A 26105-nucleotide genomic window follows, 5' to 3' on the forward strand; every position below is an offset into this window, starting at 1 on the left:
TTGTCTTAATATTGTCTTGATAATTGATATTTTTATTTGTCATCATCAAAAAGGGGAAGATTGTTGAGGTAAATTCCTCACACATCATCCATTATGTTTTGATGATAACAAATAAACCGAATTGTACTAACTCTTGTCTAAAAGAGGTATAGATAAGAGCGTAGCACCAAGTGAAGGGGAGCACGCATTCAATTCAAGAGATTGATGCTCAAAGCAAATTGAACCTTGTCCAATCTTTCAAAGAATCATGAAGAATGAAGAACGAGTTTTGAAGTCAAAGATCAAGACAAGTTAGAGGAACTCAATTTGAAGACATTCATGTAAAAAAGTGAAGTTCAAGACTTGAAGAAGATTGAAGAGTTAGAATTATACTAAGTTATATAATCATAATTAAAATCACAAATGATGTAATGCACACACACAAGCATGCATTCATTTAGATGGACTTTAGGAGGTTTAATTAACCCAATCCATATGACCAAACCAATTTGGAATCATCCAAGTAAGTCCAATAAAGGACTTAACATGGTTCAGCAGAATTTACTGATCCGGCATGCCGAATCACCTTTTGACTGCAAAATACAATCTCAGGGTTTGCTCACAGAGAGCAAACAGAATGTGCTGAATCTTGATCCGGCATACCAAATCACAATCCAGCATGCCGAATCATGATCCAGCATACCGAATTATGTTATGTCTATTACGAATTAGCCGTTGGTCAACGGATATATTCTGTGATCCAGCATACCGAATTAGGACAGATTAGTGTCCAAATTTAGCATTAAGTCTTAGATTCCTTGAGCACCTTTGCCTATAAATAGGTAAGCTTAATTAAGCTAAACACAATTAATCAAAGCAAACCAAAGACATCAAAAGGCATTACTACTTGATCATCCATAGCATTGAAGTGTGCATTCTTCATCAAGCATTCAAGTACATTCCCTCACTAGCTCCTTCATCACACTTAGCATTAAGCTTCAAAGTTGAAAGGTAACAAACATCACTAAGGTTGAGGTAACTCTAGCTTTAGCACCCTTTTCTTTTATATGGTAGTTTGAGTCCTCTTGCTCGGAATCAAGAGTAGGTTGAGTCTTCTTGCTCAAAAATCAAGATTAGTTGGTTGATTGAGTTCTCTTGCTCATAATCAAGATTCTATTTAGTGGAATTCTCTCTAAGGTGAGAGGAGTGGACGTAGACAAGAATGGCCGAACCACTATAAATCTCGTGTTATCTTTGTTAATTGCTTGTTTTTTTTCATTGATAACTTTTTAATTTCGCATTAGTATTCCACTACCTTCACCTATTCACCCCCCCCTCTAGGTGAATTCACAGATCCCATCACTATGCAATTGCTCAATACATCATCAGATGTACAACTCCAGGTAATCACTCCAAAGTATATTCCTGGGGCCATGCCCACCTTCATACATATATTATCTTACTAAACATGTGGGGGAAGGTGCCCATGCCAAAGCCCCAGCCTTAGTAAAGAATTAAAGCAAAAACAACAAAAATAGGATTCTCTAGGTAATGCACTTGGCGATGCACCAAACGCCCAGATTTATTGAATCATGTATTTGACTTTCCAAACTTATAGGAACCATGTTCCTTGCAATAGGATCCCCTCAATACATCCCCTAGGACATGTAGGAACTATCCCCCAACCATGAGCCCATGTGGGACCCACCTACCTAGCCATACACAAAGAGAAGCTAGGAAAAGAATGTGTTTTATTAGGACAGCCCCTAGCCAAACAGACCCTAGTTAACCAAGGCTTATAAATAGATTGCTTAGTTTTAGAAATAGGTCCCTACTGTTCAAATCGTTGGAGGAGAGGAAGGAAAGAAAGGAAGGAGAAGAGGAAAAGAAGGGAGGGCTAGGACCCTTAGCTGAATTCTTCAAGCTTGAAGGTATATCTTCTTAGAGCCCATCCAACTCACCTACCATGCCTTCATTTCTGATTCTTACATAAGATTCTAGAATTGAGCCTATAGCCATGTCCCACCATGTACCCATGTGTGAATGTTATGTTAAATGCTTAGATGGCCATGGATCCTTGCGTGCATGCTTCAAATTATAAGTTTTACTTCTTATTGTTAAAAAAGGAAAGATATTGGGTCAATGTTGGATATTGGATTCCTCTAACAATAAGGATCTTTCCTTGTTGGGAAAGATTGGATGGGTCGTTAATTGAGTCCCAATAGAAAACTCAATATCTCTTGCCTATATGTGCTACTAATTTGGGAGTGAGAGAGGTGCAAATCATATATTATACATGAGATTGCCAATAACTCATAAGAGACACACAAGCAACCCAAATCGTGGAGCACTCTTCCCCCTCCTAGAACCGTTCTCTCTTCCTCTCCCTCTCTTGGGGTTTGATCTTGGAGAAAGTCCAAGGCTTTGTGATCCTTGGAAGTGTGGAGGAGTTGGCTTGATCGTGTGGGGAACGCAAATTTTTGTGTGGTACATGGAATGATTGTGAAAGGGATATCATCGACTGGAGGTCTTGCATCTGTGAGGCTCTAGGTAACGATCGATCCCTCTGATGTTCTATTTTGAATGACATCTCCCATCAATATCTTTAATCTTGTTATTGCTTCCACTGGATCGTACACTGATAACTAACAGTGACATCAGAGCCTCATTATCGATGGAAATGTTTTCAATTTTTTTTCCCATTATAATATGTGATGCTCTTAGATTTCTATTCAGTCTATTGAAAAAATAATAGTAAAAATTTTTGGGGTAAGGATGCATGCGAGGCAGGCCATGGGCTTGTTGCCCTATTGCACGCCCCGCCTGCTGTGCCCCCCCACCTGCTGTGCGCCCCGCCTACCTGCAGCGTGCCATGGTCCCTGCCGCGCACTACTGCTGGTGCCTTTGTGCACCCTGCAGCTTGTGATCTCCCCCTCTTTTTGTTTTTTCTATGGCTACCTTGTGTAGTAGATTTAAAAAAAAAAAAAAATTTGGTTAGACTTTTGAGGGGAGATTACTTGGAGAAGATGGGTGGAGAGATTCTTTCCTTCACCCATCATCCCCAATAGGCATAATGACTTATTTTAATTTTATTTTAAGCATGTATGTGTTCATGTGATGGGCGCAAGTGACATGGCCATTGTGGCATAGGTTGTCATGGTAATGGTTATGTGATGCACATGATCATTATGACATTGGTTGTCATGGTAATGGTCATGTGATGCACATGATCATTGTGACATAGGTCGTCATGGTAATGGTTATGTGATGGGTGCATTATATGCACATGATCATTGTTGGTTGTCATGGTAATGATGATTTTATGTGTTTTGACAATTTTCACATAAAAAATTATGGAATATTTATTTTTGAGCATCATGTATGTAATGAGGACCATGGTTATGGGAGTTAAAATTTACATGCATTATATAGATGTGTGTGCTAGGCATGGCGTGGATGTGGTTTGAGATGTAATTCCTTCTTTTTCCTCCAGACATTCCAAATTTGGTGGACTGGTTTCCTGATTTGTAATTTTTATTTGAAAAAGGTTGTAAGAATTTTGAATTAGCTTAAATAATTTGTTATAACCACTTGGAGATCGTGGATCAAGGATCTTGACGGTTCGTTGGTGAGAAGATTGGAGGAGAGACTTGCTCACTTAAAGTGTCCAAGTTGATTGTAGTTTTGGATTCATTTCCCTATAATAGTTAGTTGCATATGCATTATCAAATAATTATTTCCATGTGAGGGAGTAACATATGAGGCTATGGTTGCTCCCATCCATCTTATAATCAAAGTGAGTTTATCTTGGATATGAACTCATGTTGATTAAAAATGCTATCCCATAACCATTGGTGTTTATTTTTCCTTGGATGGATGTGATTTTGTGTTTGTACATTGGATGTAATGGTTGTGATTTTATGTGTTCTCGCAATCCCTCATTTTTAATACAAGTGTGATATGGGAAACCCTAGTTGGTGGGATTCCCATGGCCTCCCTTAGTTGGTAAGTGTAGAAATTTCATCGATCTACCCTTGTGGATGCTGATAGGATAATACTTGGATAGGTTGATGAAATTGTCTACCCTCATCTCACATATGATAGGTAGAGAATGTAGTCAGTGGTACATGTACTATGATAGTAAGCACTAACCCACAAACACCATAATTTCTTCCAAAATTAAGGGTAAGCACTTGACTTGAGTGTGTGTTAGTCGATAGAAATGGGCATGACACTCAGGTGGCCAAATCACATTGGAAGTCTAAGTGATGGACAGAATAGTCCACTCAACCAACATGCGAATGACGAACTCCGATAGACTAAGTCAAGAGCATAAGGGTTGATCATTTTCTAATTCATACCCTATAAGCTAGAGGGAAGCTTAGGGTGTATTAACTATTGATTGTTCTTACCCCAGTTTCTTCAATGGTTGTTGATCATACTAATTGTTAATTTTGTACATCATGTAGATTTAATAATGTCAACCCAAATCAACTATCCTGCCTTCATTAAAGACCATATTTTAACTGACCCAAACTATGTTGACTGGAGGAGGAACATCAAGTTACTCATGTTTGCAGAAGGTCTGATGTCTGTCCTGGATGAAGAAGAACTTGAATTCCCCAATGAGGAAAACCCTTAATCTAAAGCGGTCTATGAGTTATTTCATCGGAAAAACTCTAAGGCCAAACTCCTTGTGTTAAGTTCTCTGGAAAACACCATCGCTAATTCTGTTAAGGATTTGTACTTGACAAAGGATATGATGGAGGAATTGAAGTAGATGTATGGGAGAGAAGAAAGACATGCCCATCATCAACTGGTGATACTCCTCCATGGCACGAAGATGGCTCAAGGAACTCCAGTTATAGATCATGTGATGAAAATGTGAAACTTATTCCAAGATCTGGAGAACTTTGGGACGTCCTTCAAGCTGAATTATAAGATGGATGTCATCTTCTACTCTTTGCCTAAGGAGATCTACAGATCGTTTATTGTCAATTATAATATAAATAAACTCTTCATCGAACTTCCTAAGCTAGGCAACATGTTGCAAGAAGTAGAAGCTGTATCCAAGAAGCAGAAAGTGGAGGTCTTGACTACAGAGGACAAGTCTTCTTCCTCTAAGCCCAAGGGTAAGAAGAAGAAGAAGAAGGCTGACAAGGGCAAAAACCCTAAGGTTGGGTCTAAAGGAATTCAAAAGAACATGGGCAAGGAAACTTGTTTCTATTACAAAAAGGACAAACATTGGAAGAAGGAATGTCGAGCTTTCCTGGCTGCTCAGAAAAAGAAGCAGGAAGAAGGTATTTCTGAAACCTTAGTCCTTTATAAGTCTAATTTGTCAGAAGAACCTACTAACACATGGTTGGTGGACTCGGGGTCTACCGTCCATATTTATAACTTGTTGCAGTGATTCAAGCTAACAAGAAGGCTGAGTAAGGATGAAGTTCGTTTGAGAACGGGCACGGGAGCTAAGGCCGTTGGAGATTTTACTTTGTTTTTTAATAATACCACTTTAGTTTTAAGATATTGTTTTTATGTCTCCCTATTTAGGAGGAACATTGTTTCTGTTAGTAGGCTGGTGAAGGATGGTTATACTTTTCTTTTTAGTTATAAGTTAACTATTTGGTTTAATAACTCTTTTGTTACTACTGGCTTACTGGATAACGGATTGTATCTCTTAAAACCGGTACTATAGGTAAATGAGACCTCCAATACTTCTATAAAAAGAAAATCAGCCCAAGATAATTCAATGTATCTTTGACACTTAAGGTTAGGTCATATTGGAGTAGAAAGGATAAATAGGTTGATGAAGGATGGACCTTTAGATTCATTGAAGGTAGAACCTTATCCAACCTGTGAGTCATGTCTGCAAGGAAAGATGATCAAGAAACCCTTCTCAAACAAAGGAAGAAGAGCCGAAGCTATATTAGAATTGATACACTCTGATGTGTGTGGACCCATTAACGTTCTCATAGCCTTCACTGATGATTACTCTCGTTATGGTTACATATACTTGATGCACCGCAAATTGAAAACTTTTGACAAATTTAAGGAATTCCAAGCAGAGGTTGAAAAATAGTTGGGTAATTACATCAAGTGCCTCTGATTTGATCGAGGAGGAGAGTATTTATCAGATGAGTTCAGGGACTATCTGAAAAAAGTTGGGATTATATCTCAGGTGACTGCCCCAAGGACACCTCAAGAGAACAGAGTTTCAGAAAGGCAGAACCGAACCTTGTTGGACATGGTTCGGTCCATGTTGAGTTATTAAGAACTACCATTGAGTTTTTGGGGTTTTGCACTAGAAACTGCCATCTATATACCAAACAGGGTACCAATAAAGTCTGTGCCCAAAACACCTTTTGAATATGGTATTGGCGTAAGCCTAGTCTCCAACATGTTAAGGTGTGGAGTTGCATAGCACATGTGCAGAAACAGCAGACAGATAAGTTGGAATCCTGTACAGATAGATGTTATTTCTTGGGATATCCTAAGACTATAATAGGCTACTATTTCTATGACCCGGTTAATCAGAAAGTCATAGTTAGTAAGCATGCGACATTTCTAGAGGATGACATGATCTCACCAAGATCGGATCCAGTGGTTATTAAAGAAGTATCTAGTGACCAAGTGCCCTCTGCACCGATAGAAATTTCAGTTGACGTGCCCACTGAAGAGCAACAACCTCAAGAGCCTAGATGGAGTGGGAGGTCTATCCAACCACCAACTCATTTGAATCTTCTCATAGAGGAAGATCAAAAGGTGGAAGAATTCCACATGGTGTCTGATTATTCAGACACAGATCCTTATACTTACGCTGAGACTCTTAAGGATGTTGACTTTGTGAAATGGCAGGAAGCTATGCGCAATGAAATAGATTCCATGGATTCTAACCATGTCTGGACTCTTGAAGATCTGCTACAAGGGGTAAAACCCATTGGCTGTAAATGGATCTACAAGAGGAAGAGAGGTGTGGATGGAAAGGTGGAATGTTTCCAAGTAAGGCTAGTGGCGAAAGGATACACTCAGAAAAGAGGGTACTGACTATGATGAAACCTTCTCACCGGTAGCGATGATTAAATCCATTCGGATTCTATTATCAGTTGCTACAAATCATGATTATGAGATCTGGCAGATGGATGTACAGACTGCTTTCCTTAACGGTTATCTTAATGAGGTCATATACATGAGTCAGCCAGAGGGTTTTGCTTCCCCAGGGAAGAAAACAAGGTATGCAGGTTGTTGAGGTCCATTTATGGACTAAAATAAGCTTCTAAAAGCTAGAACATCCGTTTTGATTAAGCTATTAAGGAATTTGAGTTTGAGTACAACATTGATGAACCATGCGTGTATAAGAAAATTTATGGGGGTGACATCTATTTCCTTGTCCTGTATATGGATGATATACTACTTATTGGGAATGATGTGGAGTTGCTTTCATCTGTGAAGATGTGGTTATCCAAAACATTTTCGATGAAAGATCTGGGTAAAGCCAGCTATATCCTAGGAATTAAACTTGTGAGAGATCGCAGGAAGAGGGTGTTGGGATTGTCATAATCCACCTACATTGACAAAGTGCTTGACAGGTTCAACATGAAAGATTCGAAAAGAGGAAATGTGCCTCTCAGACATGGAATCGGTTTATCCAAGTTACAATCTCATCAAACTCCTGAGGAAATTGAGACTATGAAGAGAGTTCCTTATGCTTTTGCAGTAGGAAGTCTGATGGATGCCATGTTGTATACCAGGCTAGATATTTATCATGTTGTAGGGATTGTGAGTCGATATCAATCCAATCCAGGACAAGAACATTGGACAGTTGTCAAGGGGATCTTCAAGTACCCAAGGAGGAACAAGGATTACTTCCTTGTATATGGTTGTGATCAGTTATCAATAGTTGGATATACAGATTCGATTTTCCAAACTGACTAGGAAGACAGAAAGTCTACCTCTAGGATGGTCTTTATGATTAGTGGGGTTATAGTGATTTGGAGGAGTGCCAAACAGAAGTCAACAGTCGATTCCACGATAGAAGTTGAATACTTGGCAGCTAGTAAAGCAGCCAAGGAAGGTGTCTGGCTTAAGAAATTCTTAACAAACTTAGGGGTGGTGTCTGAGCTAGTAGAGCAACTCATACAATTATTATGTGACAACAGGGGAGCTATAGCACAAGCGAAGGAACCAAGGGCTCATCAGAGGAATAAGCATGTGGAGCAAAAATATCACTTGATTCGTGAGATTATTCAGCGTGGTGACATAGCCATAGCTAAGGTTGACAGTGCAAATAATTTATCTGACCCCATAACTAAAGCATTATCTCCTAGTATTTTTAAAAAACATGTTGGGAATATGGGCGTAAAGTTCATGGGTAACTGGCACTGATGTATAAAACTTCTTTTTGAATTAATGAATTTTAATTTTTGATTAGCATAATCAGTTGTTGAGCTCAGTTATTGTCCATAGGTATTCATACATAAAACTGTTCACCACTAAGGATGGGATTGGACATTCCGTCCGGCATGGTAGTCGCATTGTGTGTGCTTAGGAAGGTTAATAAACACAAATGCGAGTGTACATTCGGTGTGTACATTGGACTGGATCACTTGAGAATTTCACATGCGGTGTACTGTCAGTTTATAAAGAAAATGAGATTCTCTTAAGTAATCCACGATTGGTCCCTTGACCTGAGGGGTCCTCATCGTTGCATTCATATGTTGAGAGTTTTGGTGTACCAACGGTTGATGTCTCTCTCTGACTATATATCAGTGCACTGGACTCACAGTGACTGTCTGTATTCGAAAGAGATGCCCAACATGAAACCCACAGCCCATATGTTGGGAGTATGTTGAGGAGAGTATTCTATACAGGATTGGACACAAATCCGGTTCCGGTAGCATTTTTCAAAATGTTTTGAAATATTTTTAGATAAATATACTTACAAAAATATTATCTATTTTCTTGAACATTTTGTTTGAAATGTTTTTCTTCGGTCCAATCAAGGTAATTGAATCTCTCAATTGGTGTATCAGTTCATTGAGGTTTGACAGTCTCGTACACATGCCTTATATTGAACCATGCAACATTGTTTTTGGGGGATTACTGCATGTTTTAACTACTTTCCTTGGGTGTTGATTGTTACATTTGCTTGGCATCTTCGGTGTTGGACACTTTAGAAGCTGAGTAGAATCCCATTGCGATCCTACCCCTTTCCTTTCGGTTCCATTCATTTACGCAGTACAGTTGATCATGATTTCTTTTTTGTGATCCTCTTGTAAGATTAGATCTTATAGTAGGATGAAGGAGATTGTTAGAAAAGGAAAGATATTGGGTCAATATTGGATATTAGACCCAATATTGGATATTGGACCCAATATTGGATTCCTCTAATAATAAGGATCTTTCCTTGTTGGAAAAGATTGGATGGGTTGGTAATTGAGTCCCAATAGAAAACTCAATATCTCTTCCCTATATATGCTACCAATTTGAGAGTGAGAGAGGTGCAAATCATATATTATACATGAGATTGCCAAAAACTCACAAGAGACACACAAGCAACCCAAATCGTGGAGCACTCTTCCCCCTCCTAGAACCGTTCTCTCTTCCTCTCCCTCTCTTGGTGTTTGATCTTGGAGAAAGTCCAAGGCTTTGTGATCTTTGGAAGTGCGGAGGAGTTGGCTTGATCATCTGGGGAATGCAAAGCTTTGCGTGGTGCGTGGAATGATCGTGAAAGGGCTATCATCGGCAGGAAGTCTTACATCTGTGAGGCTCTAGGTAACAATCGATCCCTCTAATGTTCTATTTTGAATAACATCTCCCATCAATATCTTTGATCTTGTTATTGCTTCCACTAGATTGCACACTGATAACTAACACTCATCTACACTATTACAGACCTGGAAGTACATAAACTTCATGTTCCAGCCATGTATGTAGTTAGTTTCATGCTAAGATATGTACATAATACATGAATTATAGGATAGAGCTATGGATCCTTACATGCATGATGTATTACTTGCTTTATAACTTAGGATTACTACTATAATGGACTATTATGACCATTCCTATACTATTTATATGACATAATAGTGCCACGGGACTGATCTTAGCCTTGTTTGCTTGAACCTTGTATGTTATGACTACATACATGGCTATTGAATTGGGGTTTTAGCCCTAAATAATATTATGACAATTCCTATACTTTTATATTCATATTGTAATACCATTCAAGTTGGGGCTTGATTGGATTGGGGTTTTAGCCCTAGATTTCATTGTTGCGGAGTCAGAAGCAGGTGTTATAGCACCTGGGCCATTGTAGTAGTCGAATTCGAGTTGAGTATTTGAGGAAATATGAAACCCTTCCGGGTATTCCTCCGTGGATGTAGGTAGCTTGGCCGAACCACATATACTTGGTGTACTGAGTGTTTGTTATTTTGCCTGCATATTCTTGGAATGTGTTGGCTGCAGAGTGGTGGTGCATTGTCTGGTAGAACTGGCCACACAGTGATTGCAAGGTGGGCGTGCATGTGTGATTGGTAATTACGGGACTGCCCGGACCAACTTTGTATGTGATTTTTATAGCCACGGGATTAAGTTTGGAAGAATTCTTGAAGACACTGATTCACCCCCCTCCCCCTCTCAGTGCACATGGGATTATCAAGGACCTTCAACCCTCACCTCATATGCTACTAGGATACTCTGTAACTCACCTATGCTTACAGTCTTCAAGTCCCTTTCCTCCAGAACAGACACCTTGGCATTGTATAATTGTGGTAGAGTCCTTAAGACCTTCTTCACAATAGCTATATCTGTCAGTTCTTCACCTAGTCCTCTGTTAACTTTAACTATCTTTAGTACCATGCTTATATATGATTTAATCTTCTCTCCTTCAGACATTTTTAGAGCATCAAACTCATTTGTGCAAACCTGAAGCTTTGATTCTTTTACCCTTGAATCACCTTCATGGAAGTTTTGAAGCTTGTCCCAGATCTCCTTTGCAAACTTGCAATTCATGACTTTGGTGTACTCATTAGTGATAGAGAACTTAACAAAGCATTTGAGGCTTTTAAGTTATACTCATATTTCTTCATCTCTTGCTCATTTGTGACTATGGTTGATGAAGCACTGAACTCTGTTCTTGCCATTAGCCAGACCTGATAGCCCAGAGACATCAAGTAATGGTCCATTATATTCTTCCAGCCCATGTAGTTTGTACCATTGACATAAGGTATTTTGTTGTTCTCCTTTCTATAACTGCTCTTTGCCATCTTAACTTCTCAGATAGATTCCCAAACGATTAAGCCTTCAATTCGGGGTACTAGGATCTGATACCAATTGAAGTTCTCAAGCACTGAGAGGGGAGGGTTGAATCAGTGCACACAAAATTTTTCTTTCAAAGACTCCGGTCGACAACCCTATTTAGCTAGCAAACCAAATCACAAACACATCCACTCCTCTTCCCAACACAACAAGAAAGGAGTCTACTAGATGTGCTCACCCACTCTACAGACAAAAACAGTTCTATACAAGACAAGCAATCAAAGTACACAAAGATTTACGTGGTTCGGTAGTATGCCTACATCCACGAAGTGCACTCACTAACTTCTCACTAGGATTTACAATTTACCTCACACATTGATCTTATAAAGCCTGTGATTTACACTCCTCAGACATAGGAGTATCACAAAGAGAGTAAACAATACCCAAAATTAAGTCCCGATCAGCTGTGGCATTTAATCAAATACTCAGCATGCCCACAGTGACTTACAATATAATCCCCAACCCTAAAATAGATTTAGGTTTCCCAATACATATAACAAAGGGGATTAGGAATCCAATACCTCACTTGGGCAACACCAAGTGGAATCCACTACTTCACGAAGCTTAGATGATCAAGTAAACATCTCCCAACACGATTCAGCACAAGACCATCTTCAAAACAGATCTTCAATAGAGAAAAGTTGACTTCTGTTGTAGAACTTTTCTTCTATAGGAATCTAATCGCAAAACTGGTTATTCCAATGTGTAGATCTCAAAAAGTTGAGTGAAAAGCATTTATTAAACGCACTATTTGGAGTTATGTAGCTCCTCAAAATTAAGAAACAAGTTTGGCCAACCACAAAGCCCTATTTAGAATATTTTCAAACAATACATGCCACCGATGCAATTCTCGGACGTGCTTTAATCACAGTCATACGATCTCAGCTCAGATCCTGATCATTAATCCCATTAGGTGAGCTCTACCTCACTGAGAAAAACGTGAGGGTGCGTTTAAGTAAGTGACCTGATGCTTGTCACAATCCTGGGTTAAAAAAAATTCTTTTTACATTTTTACCTGAAGTAAAAGATTTTAGATTAGATCTTGACAATCCAAACTCTTTAACACTAAAACCCAATCAATGATCCACTTTAAACCACGGTCCAAACAACTTTTCACCATTGAATTTCAACTAAAATCCAAGGGCTCCCGGTATATTAAAAGCCAAAATAACAGATCAAATCCCAGTCATCAGATTTGCATCCAAATCAACATATAATCTTAGCTCTCCAATCTACCACGTTTTTTGGAAAATGAAATGTCAATTGCGACTAATCCACATGGCTGAAAAGAGCTAATCTTATATGGTTATACTCCACATCACCTCCTCTTTCTACCTGTACGATCAGGACCCACCAAGTGGTTTTGAAAAATCACAAAAACCATTACAAGATTCTGATTCTAGAGAGCAATCTAAATTGGCATCCAAAATTTTTCTATGGCATGAAAGCCTGATTTTGTGCCCTCCATGTGCTCGACAAAAGTCCTCTCAGGACTTGGCTTTAGAGCCACAACCACAAAGCCCATTATACGTACGCCCAGCGCCTGTGTGCATCACACCCTTACAGCCATTACTGCATGCTGCCATGCGCGCCAGCCCACTTGAGTCCATGCACTGTGTGCAGCCAGTGCTGCATTGCCGCCCAACCAGCATGCACTGGTAGCGATGCCACCCGTGCCAACGTGTCGTGCGCCCATATTTTGCTGCATATTATCCGTGCCATATGACATTATTCCTACCCAGAAACTATGCCACATCATCAGAACTTGCCACATCACCTCCATGTGGGCCCCATCTAGCTGTAGGCCTATTTTAGCTTCCAATGCATGATTTCAAGCTCCTAACCATAATGCCACCATTCCAAAGGCCATGGGCCACCATCTCCAAAGTTGAAACACTGCTACATTGTAATCTAACCTCCTACCTAGCTGAAGTAAACAATGAATAGAATTGAATAGAGCTGAACCATAATTACTCAGACCTCCCCTGGAGCCAAAATACTTGCTAAAACTTGCTGCACTCATCAACCATAACATTTCAAGCTTCGCTAAATAGTGTTGCCTACAATGACAATCACACTATTGGAACACACACATGTAGCACCTTGCTCATCCAACCTGCACTGTTGCCACCACACACTGTGTTGCCAACAATGACAACTTCCATCATGGGAACAACAACGATTTTGAGAGAATAAGAGAAGAAGGGAGTTGGAGGAGGATCTCACCTCACCTTACTTTACTTGGTAGGTACACTCTTCTTCATTTTATTCTCTATCTCTCTCTCTCTCTCCCTAAGTAATCTATAGATGGATAGAGCTTGGAATGAACCATGTCCTACAATTAATGGAGCTCCACCAACCAAATGGAGAGTGCCATCAATGGAGGACATTCATGCTTCTATTCCTGTTCTAACTGAGCTTTGATGACCCCCATCCTTCTTCCTATTTTAATCTAAGGCCATTTAGGTAAACCCTAAGCTAAGAACAAGTAAGTAAAGGCCTTTCCTAGGGCTTTTGAGTCATTCTGCCATGATTGAGTGTAAATTAAAGTATGGAAACATTGATTGAGCTCATCTACCCCTCTTGTACACCTCCATGTACTAAACCCCCTACTTGTGTGTATGGAATCCACTAAAAACCCTAGGGTTTGGAAACCAAACTAATGGAGGGGCATTTAACCCAAGTTGGAGGGGAGCCCCATGATTAAAAATGCTTATCGGACTCTTAGGTATGTCCACTTTGAGCTAAAAGCCCAAGCGCACAAACCCAATAGAAGAAATGTACAAATTATGAAAAACAGAAGATACAATAGGGCAAAAACGGCAGATGTGCCTAGTGGGAACCTATCTGTAGTTTTAGTAGAACACATCTACCATTTTTATTCTGCCAAGAAACGGCAGATACAGTCCTGTATGCATCTGCCATTTTTCCCCTTTAACCTTTTGGATCCCTTGTTGGTTCCCCTTCTTTTAGGAGACCTATTTTAGCATTTTAATTGATGTATTACCTATACTAGGGAAGCCTATTACACACGAGGACGTGTCGGTGCCTAGGGTTTCGGACCAAGAACCGAACATTCGAATTGAAACACAAGGTGAGGAAATCGGATACCTGACCGATCAAGGAATGTTATACCTTGTTGTGTGATGCCATATATGTACCTGTTTGTTTAATGGTTAGTAATGCCTATTTCGTTAAAGATAATTTGGTAGAAATTCTTCCATGTTGAATGTAGATGCTAGGATGCATTTTACTTTTGAATTACTATTGTGATGGGATTGTGAATGGGAACATGATTATGTGATGGGATGATAATGTGAATATGATCGAATAATGAGATAGGCATGTGCGATGGGAATAGTTATGGTTATATGTGTTGAGATTGAATATGGTTATGTGTGTGTTGGAATATGTAAATGATTGATGTTTATGTGATATACGAGAATGATGGGATCCAAGTGTCGTAAGTGTGCGCCAGACTTGGGATCGACAATTTAACTAATCATATGTGCATGTGTAAGCTAGAGGGGGCGAGAGGATAGCGAGCCCAATGGAGGGACTATGGACCCAACCTTTGGCCTACGCGTGTACATACCCTATTATGCATTAGATGTTGATGGTTAGGTTGACACCGTACCCAGTGCTGCGACCCTTGCCAATAGGGGTTTACGTGTTGGATAATCCCCCTGGGTAGACGAGCAATTTCAATTGAGCACTGGGAGTGGCGATTCAGATGTAGAACTAGAACCGTGCAGTGGGATTAACTCGGGGGTTTGTTGGGTAAACCAGCGATTACAACTGAAGTACTGGGACCAACGAGTTCGATGGAGGACTGGGATCGACAGACTCTCTGCGCAACTCGGGTTTGACATCGCCGGATAGGCCATCCGAGTGTGAGTGATTAAGGGTCGAGGATGCTACTTAGGGTGTTGCAGTAGCACTATACCTGACTTAGGATGTGATGTTAAGTGAAAAAATATTTAATGTACTCATGCATCATGATATTTGTCGTCCATACATATTGTAACCCTTTGCATGATTCGATTTGCTCATTGGGCTCAGTGGAGCTCATCCCTCATGGAAACCTCTTTTAGATGATGGTGCAGGTATGGTGGAGCCAGTTGGCTCAGAGTATGGTGTTCCTGATGGTAGTAGCGACGACTGGTGGACTCCTGAAGCTAAGGAGCATGGATCAGATTGCTATTGCGTGGCTTACTATCAAGGAGAGTAGTAGCTTGGGGCCATGGGCCACCTTTTGATACTTTATTATTTTGAATCTTGTCATGAGAGATGTATTATCTAGATGTTATTTAATACATAAGTCCTAATGGGAAGGTAAGGTAACTTGAAATGTTTTGACGTATAGAATGGTAACTTGGATAAACTTCAACAGTTATGGTATTATGGTAACATATAGTTTCCGCTACTCTGAATATTATCAATATATATTTCATCTTATTCTCTTGATTTATCTTGTGTGGTGTGGATGAGTTAGCTTAAATACTGCATCAGTGATCTTGGTGGGAGTATGGAGCATGTGTGTACGCTCCAGTCACGTGTCCCTGTGGTACAGGAATTGGGGTGTGACACCCAAGGTTTCTAAGTCATGCTTACACTTATGGTGTGTATATGCAAAGTACATTGTGCAAATGTGATCTACTCTAGAATTAAATGCACACGAGCATTTCTTCTTTGGCTTATAATAACTTGATCTTGGATTTCTTCAAGTGATGCTCTTCACTTTCTTCTAAAGTTCTTCAAGTCCTTCTTGATTTCAATTTACTTCCAAGACTTGGCTTCTTCAAATAATCATTCACTTTAACCATAATGCCAGTATTTCTCATGTGTTTGTTATCATCAAAACTTATTACATGGAGGGGCATTTCCCAACATTGAGTTCAACGAACAGACATAGACGGACCGACCTATTGGGTGGGTCCGGAACAGTTGTAAATCGTCCAAATCCATAGAATGGATGTGGGTGGGGAGGCATGTATGATTAGCAAGCAATAGTTATGCGTGAATCAACCCTTCTAGTCGACTATCAAGCTCATCCCCATGTTCTGCCAAAGCCGACCCCTGAGGTTAGTCAATAGAATCTTTCCTTAAGACCCTAAGCACGTTTGACCAATACATTAGGCCGATCCCATTGGTCGACTTTGGAACTCCTCGGTTCAAGACCACATTAGGATGACCTGATCACTAACTTAACTATCAATGATCCCATAGCGAGATCTTCAGATGGCAGCTCAATAGATCTAATTAATTGCCCGACAAGTAAGTGATTTATTAAGGCAAAACATTCAAAAAATGACTCTTGCCAAAAGAGGGAGGACTTTCATAAAAGGACTTTGTTATTAGATCTCCTATCTAAACTAAGAGACATACCAAAGTGGGACTCTCCATAACCGCCGTCAACCCTAGACTTATAAGTACCCAGGTATGGACTAGGTAAGGAGGATGGAACAAATTATAATTCTACTCAGAATTATCTGTTGTAAAGAAATCTGACTTAAGCATTGGAGAGTCCTTGTTAGTCGAAGCCGACTCTCCCTTGTTTGTTTGTTCTTTTGTGTAGGTCATCCTCGGAAGGACGACTCAACGATTTCTTGCTGCAACACTGACAATCTTTATCTTTGTGACATCAATAAGAGTAGAAAGTCCACACTCAGCCGCTTTTTTATGACTCAGACAAAAACACCAAGTCAATGAATTTTCATTTTCCAAGTCTAAGAGCCCTCCATGTCTTGGGATATCCCTCTATCTCCGCTAATTTTGACAATCTTTATCTTTGTGACATCAATATGAGATGAAAGTCTTGACTTGGTTATTTTTTTATATGACTCAGACAAAAACACTGAGCCAATAAATTATCATTTTTTAAGTCTGGAGAGTTTTCACCACACTTGACAAGGATTTATGATTTCTTGACTTGACTTAGTGAACTTGGTCATGCTCACTCCTATGTCCAAACCATACTTGGTAAACCAGGTTTTGACTCGGCTGAGTCACCCGAGTCATCAAATAAATGGCAAACCTGGTCAAGAATCATGTAGACTCGGTTAGGGTTAAAAAATACCGGATCGAGTCACACAAAACTCGATTTTCATACCCATCATTAATAACCAACCAAGCTCAGTCAAAACTGATAATCAGAGCAACAATGGTTGAACCACAATTGAACTTTTCAAATCATCTTTTTCCCATTCTCCATACCATGACAACAAGCTCATTTTAGAGAAAATAATTTGAAAATCGACACCCTAAAATCTCTCTTCTCCTTCAAAGGTCGGGCTGCAACTCCCCCTGCTAGTGCGAGGCAGAAACAAAGATTCGGTGTTGGCCTTTGGCAGCAAGAGGACTCTCGGCCTCTCTCTCTCTCTCTCATACTTGCAGATACATACTCTCTCTCTCTCTCTCTCTCTCTCTCTCTCTCTATCTCCTTTGTCACATGCTTTAGACTAGAAAGATTACCCAATGAAGGTAATGCAAGTCAAGAAAAAAAGAGGGAGAAAGAAAAAGGGACCTTACCACTGTTTAGCTCGAACCATCACAATGATGCTTCCCACCATCTAATCCTTCACTCATTATTCCCTTTCCTTCTCATCATTCCTCTTGTTGCGTCAAGAAACCTCCGGTGGATCCTCCCAAGATGGAACCTACACAAAGGGACAAACAGATAAAGGAGATGAGTGCCAGTGGGGTACCAGCGGGGGACTCTCTGATGCCTAAGTTAGATTTCTTTAGCAAACATATGAAACAGTAAGAGTTCAAGAGTGTGATCCCTTTGCATGGGGTATTATCTTCCGATGTATAGGGTTGGATCAATGTAATTGATGTGGTAACGAGAAAATCCTAACTTGATAGGTGATGGGGCCCTCCTGATTGTCAGGAGGTGAAGTGTTCTTGTTTATTAGGTTATAGAGAGTCCCTATCTGATAAGGTCTCCTACATGTCTGGGAGCCTTGCTTGGTGAGCATCCTTAAATGCTCATTAATGCCGTTGTAGCGTGAGATATGGCTTCATTTGCTGGATAACCATACTTAGTGGGTGATGATGTGCCAAGGCGTGGGGTTTACTTTACCTTGGATAGTTTGTCCAACAATCTAGTCAATTGCCTCTCGATCTACTGAGCGGTTGTTGAACCTTTGGGATAGGTTCCATAGGAGTGAGGTCCCTCAAATACCCCCGATCGGGTCTATTAATGCCACATGTCTCGCCATCTATGGCATAACACTTCTAACATTTGTTTTCAACTCCATCTTTAACCCTATTTTGCTCACTCCGAGGAAAGTAGCGTCATGGGGCGTGGGGCTTTTCGTTTGATTTGGTCTTTTTGCACTTGGTTTTCCATTACAATAGATTTGCATAGTCCTTTATGCAGAGAGGCTTGAAATTCTACCATCTTAGGTTTTGGGCATTGTGGCTATTACTTGACTGGGTTTGGACGATCTTGACTACTCTTTGTCGGGCCAATTAGATTACAACTTATGGACACTTTTTGATGGATCACTACAACTCTCTCTACTTTAACTTTGTTAACCCCCTATATGGCTGTATCCTCTTGTCTGAAGCTCATTTCTGGCCCAAGTTCTAAATCCTTTATGTTCGTCGGCAAAACAAGCTTTCTTGCAGGAGAATATATAAATTTTTTGGGAAAACATGATTTGCCCTGACCAGGTTTGACTCACCCACATCACCAGGTTCTGAAAAAGCCAAGTCAAGTAAAAAAAAAACCCTAGTTTTTCAACAACTATGGTCCAAACTACAAACTAATGGATTTGACACCTGGAGTCGCGGTTCGGTTAAAAAAACCTCTGTACGAAACAGTACTTTTTGGTCATTTTCGCATCTCAAACTTCGAAGATCAAAATATGGCCAAAAGGCAAAAATGGCGCTAGGCTAGAACTTCTATAAAGCAGCTTCCTTTAGTAGCTCAAGTTTTGAATGTTTTTTAATCTCTCAAATAGGATAAAGATCCTTTACCCAAAAAAAAAAAAAAAAAAATAAAGATCCTCTCTAATTCTTTGATCTGGCAATTCCTAGTAATACCACTTTCCCTGCACAACACATGGCATAAACACATCTAATGGCCAAGAATGGTTTGCACCATTTCATAAAACTCTACCCGTTTTGACAACCGGATCCTCTTAACCCGAGTAGGAAAACCCAAAAAACGCGGAAAAACGGACACACTCTCAAATCGCAGATCTCTCGGTTCATCTTCTTCCTTTCTTCCCACCATTGCAGAGGTGCAGAGGTTACACCAGATCTACTTTCCTGAGCTGGGTATTGGCTTTCGAGGAATTTGGTGAACCTTCTTTATTTCTACTTCTATTTCTTTGAGTTTCTGTTTTGATATGTCAATGGATTTCTGTTCTGCTAAGTTGACTTATAATCATAGCTCTTCTTCTCTACCTCAATCTCTAAATCATCCTCTTCATCTTCTCCTTCCTCCTCTCCATCAGCATCAATTCCATCATTTTCCATCCATAATCTTCGAGGAGAATTGAAGCCAACAGACACATCAAGCTCCTTACAGTATTCATCAGAAACTCTAGCGTTACTGATCTTGTTTTCCTCATCTGAAACTGGTTTTCCTCAATTGAATCAACAGACATACTTAGCCCCTCGCAAGATTCGTCGCTAATTTTTTTCAATTCTGATCTCGTCGTCCTTATCTGAAAGGGGCTTGTGTTATTCCACGTCTTCCTCTTCGCAGTCGTTCCACCAATCTGATTCCACTTCAACCGCGTATAAAACTCAAGCCTTTTATCGTCACCACCGCCTTCCTCAGAATTCTCTTCACCATTGAAGACCTTAATCCCACCTTTGACTTCATCGCACTTCATTCTATTCTCCCAAACAGATCCAGCAACCACAGAATTTCTAGCCGCTGCTTCTTCGTCTAATAACATCCATCCTTACTCTTCACTCTCCCACTCTAAGAGCGCATTAACAGAATTATCAAAACAGAGGAAGCTTTAAGCTGAAGAATTAAAGGTCGGTATTGAAAGATAAAATGAAATTCCTTTGAGAGGATTATGTTACAAGGGTCGAGCTGCTTTTCTCATCAAAATTTGTAAGAGTAAAAGAGGAGATGAATTTGGTGGGGTTGAATCATGAATGATTTGCTTCTTAGCTCACTTTGCATCAAAAGAATTATGCGAGTTCTCCTTCAGTGCACCCAAAAGTCACAGAGACCACAGACCAGACACCGTTAATGAGGAATATACCACTACAAATATAAAACGAGAATGCGGAGTCCATTGTTGCAAAAAATTAAGAAAGAAAGTAGATTTGGTGTAACCTCTGCAGCTCTCCAATGGTAGAAAGAAAGGAAGAAGATGAACCGAGAGATCTGCGATTTGAGTGTTTCCTTGTTTTCTGCGTTTTTGGGTTTACCTATTCGGGTTGAGAGGATCCGATTGCCAAAACGGGTAGAGTTTCATAAAATGGTGCAAACCATTCTTCACCATTAGATCTATTTGTGCCACTCGTGTCGTGCAATAAAGGTACCATTGCCAGGTATTGCCAGATTAAAGAATTGGAGAGGCTCTTTATCCTCTCAAATAGGGCGTGTGAGTCCTGTGACTGAGACAACGAGAGGTCGTCTGTTCTTTATGAAAGCAAAACAGTTCGCGGAGTCAGTCTTCTTTCTGATTTTCTGTCAGACATGAGGTTTCTCTCTCTCTCTCTCTCTCTCTCTCTCTCTCTAACCAGTCTTGTTTCTGATTTTTCTATCAGACCAGAGGTTTCTCTCTCTCACTCTCTGCTGTTCTCAAGGTTTGTAATCGGTCATTAGCTCTTTCTCTTTGAGAAAACTCATTATGGATTTGGACCCAGAAGACATTTTTCGAGATGATGACGAAGACATAGAAAATGAATTCTATCAGGTCTGGCGCCAGTTCTATTAAGTCTATTGTAGTTGTTTTTCTTTCCCTTTCGAGATTTTGTCTTCAGCTCACAACGAAGAATTTTGTTTCAGCAAAGAGATTCCAGTAAAGAACTCGTTGTGTACCTTGTCGACGCGTCACCGAAGGCGTTCAATCCAGCGAGTAAAGCGGTGAGTCTGTTGTATGCGAAGTGTACATTGTCGTTCAAAGTTGACAACTTTTAACTGTTGTTGATAAATGGCTATGAATACCATTTTCCTGCGAGAAGCAATAAAAAGTTCGAAGTATTTTGGAATTCAAGATGCCAAAAGGAAATGTATAGCTGGCAGCAGCGAACGTTATAGATGAGGGTTAGGAGGAAATTTAAAAAGTACCTAACTATAAGGGAAAAGTTGATATGAAAACTAAAATGAAAATGGCAAAGCTCAAAAGACAACTGTGTAGGAATCTCAGTTTTGCAATGCATAAAGACCTATGGTATGTTGAATTGAGATTTCAGCAGGTCTTCCCTGATATGCAGAATAGCAGATGAAAAAGATGACATTGTACAACAAGTTTATGCATTGGTAGGTGGACAATTCACTCGGATACTTCAAAAGGTGATTGATGGGCTAGGTTAGAAGGGGGCAAAAAAAAGAATGGATATGTTCAAAAGGTGACTGATGGGCTAGGTTGGGGGGGGGGATAGAAGGGATGTTGCATGGGGATACACTTCTTTTAACTAAATTGGAAAACGAAGGTTCCAATAAAGGTGAAATTCTTCTTGTAGCGTAGATAAAGAACCAGATCCTTACTGTCGATCATCTCATCAATATAGGATGGAGAATCCCTGACAGATGTAGTTTATACAAGGAAGGAGCTGCATATTTACTCACCTTTTGGTGGCCTGTACCCTTTTGCTTGGCTCTTATGGGTACCCTTGCTTGAAGGTTTTGACCAGGAATGGTTCTCCTTAGGAGATATATCATTACCTAATTTGCATCTTGGAGATGCTATGAGCTGGAGTGGAGTGGGAAAGTCCTACTACTATATGTTGGCTACTATAAAAAAACAGAGGGTTTGACTGATCAAGTGGTGTGAAATATTTTTTAAAACAGTGATTCTATGGGCGTTAAATAGCAAGAAGACCAAAGATATTGGATAGGCTAATTACAATGCAAACTGGATGCTCATGATTAGAGATAACTGGTGTATACAAGCCTTTACGGGTTCAACTCTGTGCTTTTAGGATATATGGCTTATGAATTGGCTTGTCACCAGGTCTTTACTTCTTATTTATAAAATTTTACCATTTCTAAACAAAATAGAAAAAAAAGAAACACATCTTTACGTTCTATCCATTGTTCTATGATATGGATATCCAATCTTCGGAAAAATCAACTATTATTAATTATTTCTTGTGGAATCATTGTTTGCATGAGCTCATCACCTTCTATTCAGATTATTAAGATTGTACTCCCTATAAAGTTGTTCCAGACATGAAAATGCATCAACACATGGGTCATCGACCTTAAAAATTACATATAGCCCTTCTTGACTTGGCAGATTTTCCTTTGACGAGAATGATTCTTTGTTATAATGCAGACTGTTAAGTATTATTGTGTCTGTTTAATCTGTAGTTTTTGTGCCTATGTGCTGTTTTGTTTATGTTAGTGAGTAAGGGGTGTTTTTGGAATAGAGTGGTTGACCTGAGTAACTCGGTGATTTCATTGTATCTAGTTCTATTTTTTTATTATAAATAGATTTCCCCTCCTCATGATTTGTGCATATTTCTCATGACACAAACCCTAGGCAATCTCTCTCCAATCTCTTCTCCCTATCAACTTCTCTTCTTCATCCCCCTTTCTTCTTTTTCCTTATTATTGCTGCTAATCTTTAATGCATTGATATTGTCACATGGTATCCGAGCATTAAAGATCTAGTGGTATTAAAGCTTTTCGATTTTGAGTGTCCTCCTTGGTATCCTCTATTGATGGGTCAAAAGCAACCTATGCTGTATTTACTTTTCATGAAACCCTAGCTGATGATACAATGAAGAACTAGGGTTTCCTGCTGTTGTGAAGTTCTATCTATATCACCTCTTGATGACTTGTTGCAACAATGGCTGCGGTACTCTCTTTTTCTGAGGTTTTTGGTGCTGGTTCATGGTGCAACTAATCCTAATCTGGTTAGTAGTTCAATCTCATATAGAAGGGCTCTTTGACATCAATATGACCTTGATCAATGGTGTGGTTACTAATTAATATATATTCCCTAAACTGGCTGGCGGTGCATGTTTCTGGTACTCTGTTGCGGCAGGATTGAGATATATAATTGCAGCAGTTATCCTAATGTTTTAGGATCTTATTGATATATCTAGTAAGACACTCGATTCCATTGGGGCTGATCACACCCCCCTGTTTTGCTGTAATCAGTTTTCACCAACAATACCTGCGATACTCTATTTTAGGGAGCCTTTTCCCAAAATCCTTTTGTGCAATTTCTGGATCTGACCAGCAGATCTTTCTGGGATTCAAGGTATTTTTGCCCTTCTGTCACAGACTTAGGAAAGGGGATGGGCATCAACAATAGACAAAAAAGAACGGAAAGGTGACGACAAACCGGAATAAGAAACATAACTAGAAATAGAATGCTGAGTACAGCTACGAGTACCTTTCCGCTTAGCAATAGGAAGATCAAGGTCAGAAACAACAGTGTTAGCTGGAGGAGGATTCTCATCAGGACCTGCAGTGGAAGAAGACATGGCAGAGTCTGCGAGGACATTGGTCCCACAACACTTGCACATCTAACACTTAGTATTGAGGTTGTTTGTAGTAAGAAAGGCCTCAGCTTGTCTCAGGGGAAGTATGTCCTTGATCTTCTGAGTGAGATAGAGATGTCTAGTTGCAAGCATGGTTCAAAAACTCGTCTAAAACAACCATCTCGACCAGGTTGAGTTTTCCAAGTTCTCGAGATCTTGACGAGACTGTACTTTTTTTTTTGGTTTTAGAACTGTGTTTCGGTGCTCTGATACCAGATATTCTATTGATAGACTAAGGATGATCCATACATCAAGGATTATGGGCTATATATAGCCATTACAAGACTTAACAATCCGGACGCGGACTTAACAACAATTGGAATCCGGACGATTACAAAGACACGATCTTAACAATACAAGGCATACAATACAAAGCATATTATTAAAACATTCATGACACGACATGACACGACAAATTAAATTGCTTTAGTTTGTCTCGGGACTGTTGGAGGAATCAAGACCTGTGCCATAGTGGAAGTATTGGTGAACCTCATATTCTACATGGTGCCTCATGATGTGACGGATCATTGGGTGTTGTAGCTCATTATTGACGTCCCATGCAGTGCGAGTGGAATCAATAAGTGAGGGAGGTAAAGTAGCTGGGTCCACCTGATTTTCTATGCATATGTTACGCATGAACTGCTTCCATTTGTCTTGTGTAGAGTCATTGTCATCATGTTGGGCAAAGAGATCATCATCACTGGTTCCAAGGATGGAGAAAGGAGTGTAGGTTGTGAGATGCTGATCAAGGATTGGGGGCTCAACAAGATCAGGATGAAGATGTTCAATAGGTCGATGGAAAAGGATAGTGACAAAGAGGTTGTCACGAGGAAGGCTGGACAGAACATTTATCCAATGAGGTATAGGAGCAAAGAGTTGAAGAAATCTTGCAAAGTGAGAAGAAACTTCAAAACGGAGAAAAGTGTTGTTCCTGGACAGTAACCTGTAGCTGAAAGAGGCCCGTCATAAATAATGGATGAGGCCAGGGATGGAAAAACACATGGCAAGTTTGTAGACAACTAACAAATGCCAAAAGAATACCACAAACTCTTTTTCAAACATATAGAACTATGTAATGGTGAAAAGAGTGAGGTATGGATAATCTAGATGCCAAACCATCCAATTATATTGGAGACCATATTTGTGGACAAGAACTGCAAGTAGGGATTGGTATGTTTGGGTATTGTAACCAACCATGGTCCTGCCAGAAATACCTGAATGAACCTCTGGGGGAAGGACGGGTAGAAGATGCACAAGATCAGGTAAGGAGGGATTTGGTGGTAGTGGTTCAGATGGTCCTGGTTCATTCAGATTGGGCTGGGAAGATGAAGCACAAGAACGAGAGGAATGTCAGAGTGGCATACATAGGACAGGGATAGACGAGTGGATTGGCCTTTTTGTCCTGGAGAGGAAATCTACAAGAATATTATCTTTGCCTTTAATATGCTTGATCTTAAAAGACCATTGTGAAAACCAATCTACCCAACGGAGAAGCTGTGGTTCAGGGAGAATCTTTTGCTTGAACTGAAGCATCTTGGGGAAGGAAGACATGTCCATCTCGACCTGGAATGTATGGCCAATGAGGTAGAATTGGAATTTTTCAATGCCACGCCTAACTGCTAATATTTCTTTGAAAGTGGAATGGTAATGCTGTTCTGATGGTTTGAATTGTGCACTTCTGTAACCACAGACTTGTCTGGTGCCATCTTTTGCTTCTTCCATGAGAACTGTTGCCCATTGTTCATCACTTGCATCTGTTTGCAAGATTCTGAGACCTGTAGAAGGAATTTGTAGAGGGGGAGAGGCTGGACAATATCTTTGAGAGTTTTGACTGCATTGGTATGTACTGCTGACCATGGGAGGCTTCTTCTTAAGAAGATTGTTCAGGGGTCCTGTATACTGAGTCTGATGCGGAATGAACTCAGTCATATAGTTGATTATACCAAGGAATTGCTGAAGCTGGTGCACTATGAGAGGACCATCAGGGAACTAAAGGAAAGATTTCCCAATATGAGGTTGAAGCTCATAGTTTCCTTTGTTAATTGTGACACCAAGGAAATCTATTTTGGGAACTCCAATCTCCATCTTCTTTGGTGAGAGCACGATACCATATT

The 26105-nt window shown here is 40.0% G+C and overlaps 1 protein-coding gene across 2 annotated transcripts in view; it reads left to right on the plus strand.

The window, feature by feature from the left end:
• Positions 1 to 21037: 21037 nt before the first annotated feature.
• Positions 21038 to 26105, plus strand: part of LOC122656722 (ATP-dependent DNA helicase 2 subunit KU70) — a 112912-nt gene continuing 107844 nt past the window's right edge. The window contains exons 1-2 of one of the 2 annotated variants that reach the window (XM_043851341.1): positions 21038 to 21191; positions 21284 to 21361. In XM_043851341.1, coding sequence (XP_043707276.1) covers positions 21126 to 21191; positions 21284 to 21361 — 144 coding nt within the window. In that variant the 5' untranslated portion in view covers positions 21038 to 21125. The remainder of the gene's footprint in view (positions 21192 to 21283; positions 21362 to 26105) is intronic. The other variant, XM_043851342.1, reaches the window with a different exon arrangement.

The sequence above is a fragment of the Telopea speciosissima genome, chromosome 3 (assembly GCF_018873765.1).
Source record: "Telopea speciosissima isolate NSW1024214 ecotype Mountain lineage chromosome 3, Tspe_v1, whole genome shotgun sequence".
Lineage (NCBI taxonomy): Eukaryota > Viridiplantae > Streptophyta > Magnoliopsida > Proteales > Proteaceae > Telopea > Telopea speciosissima.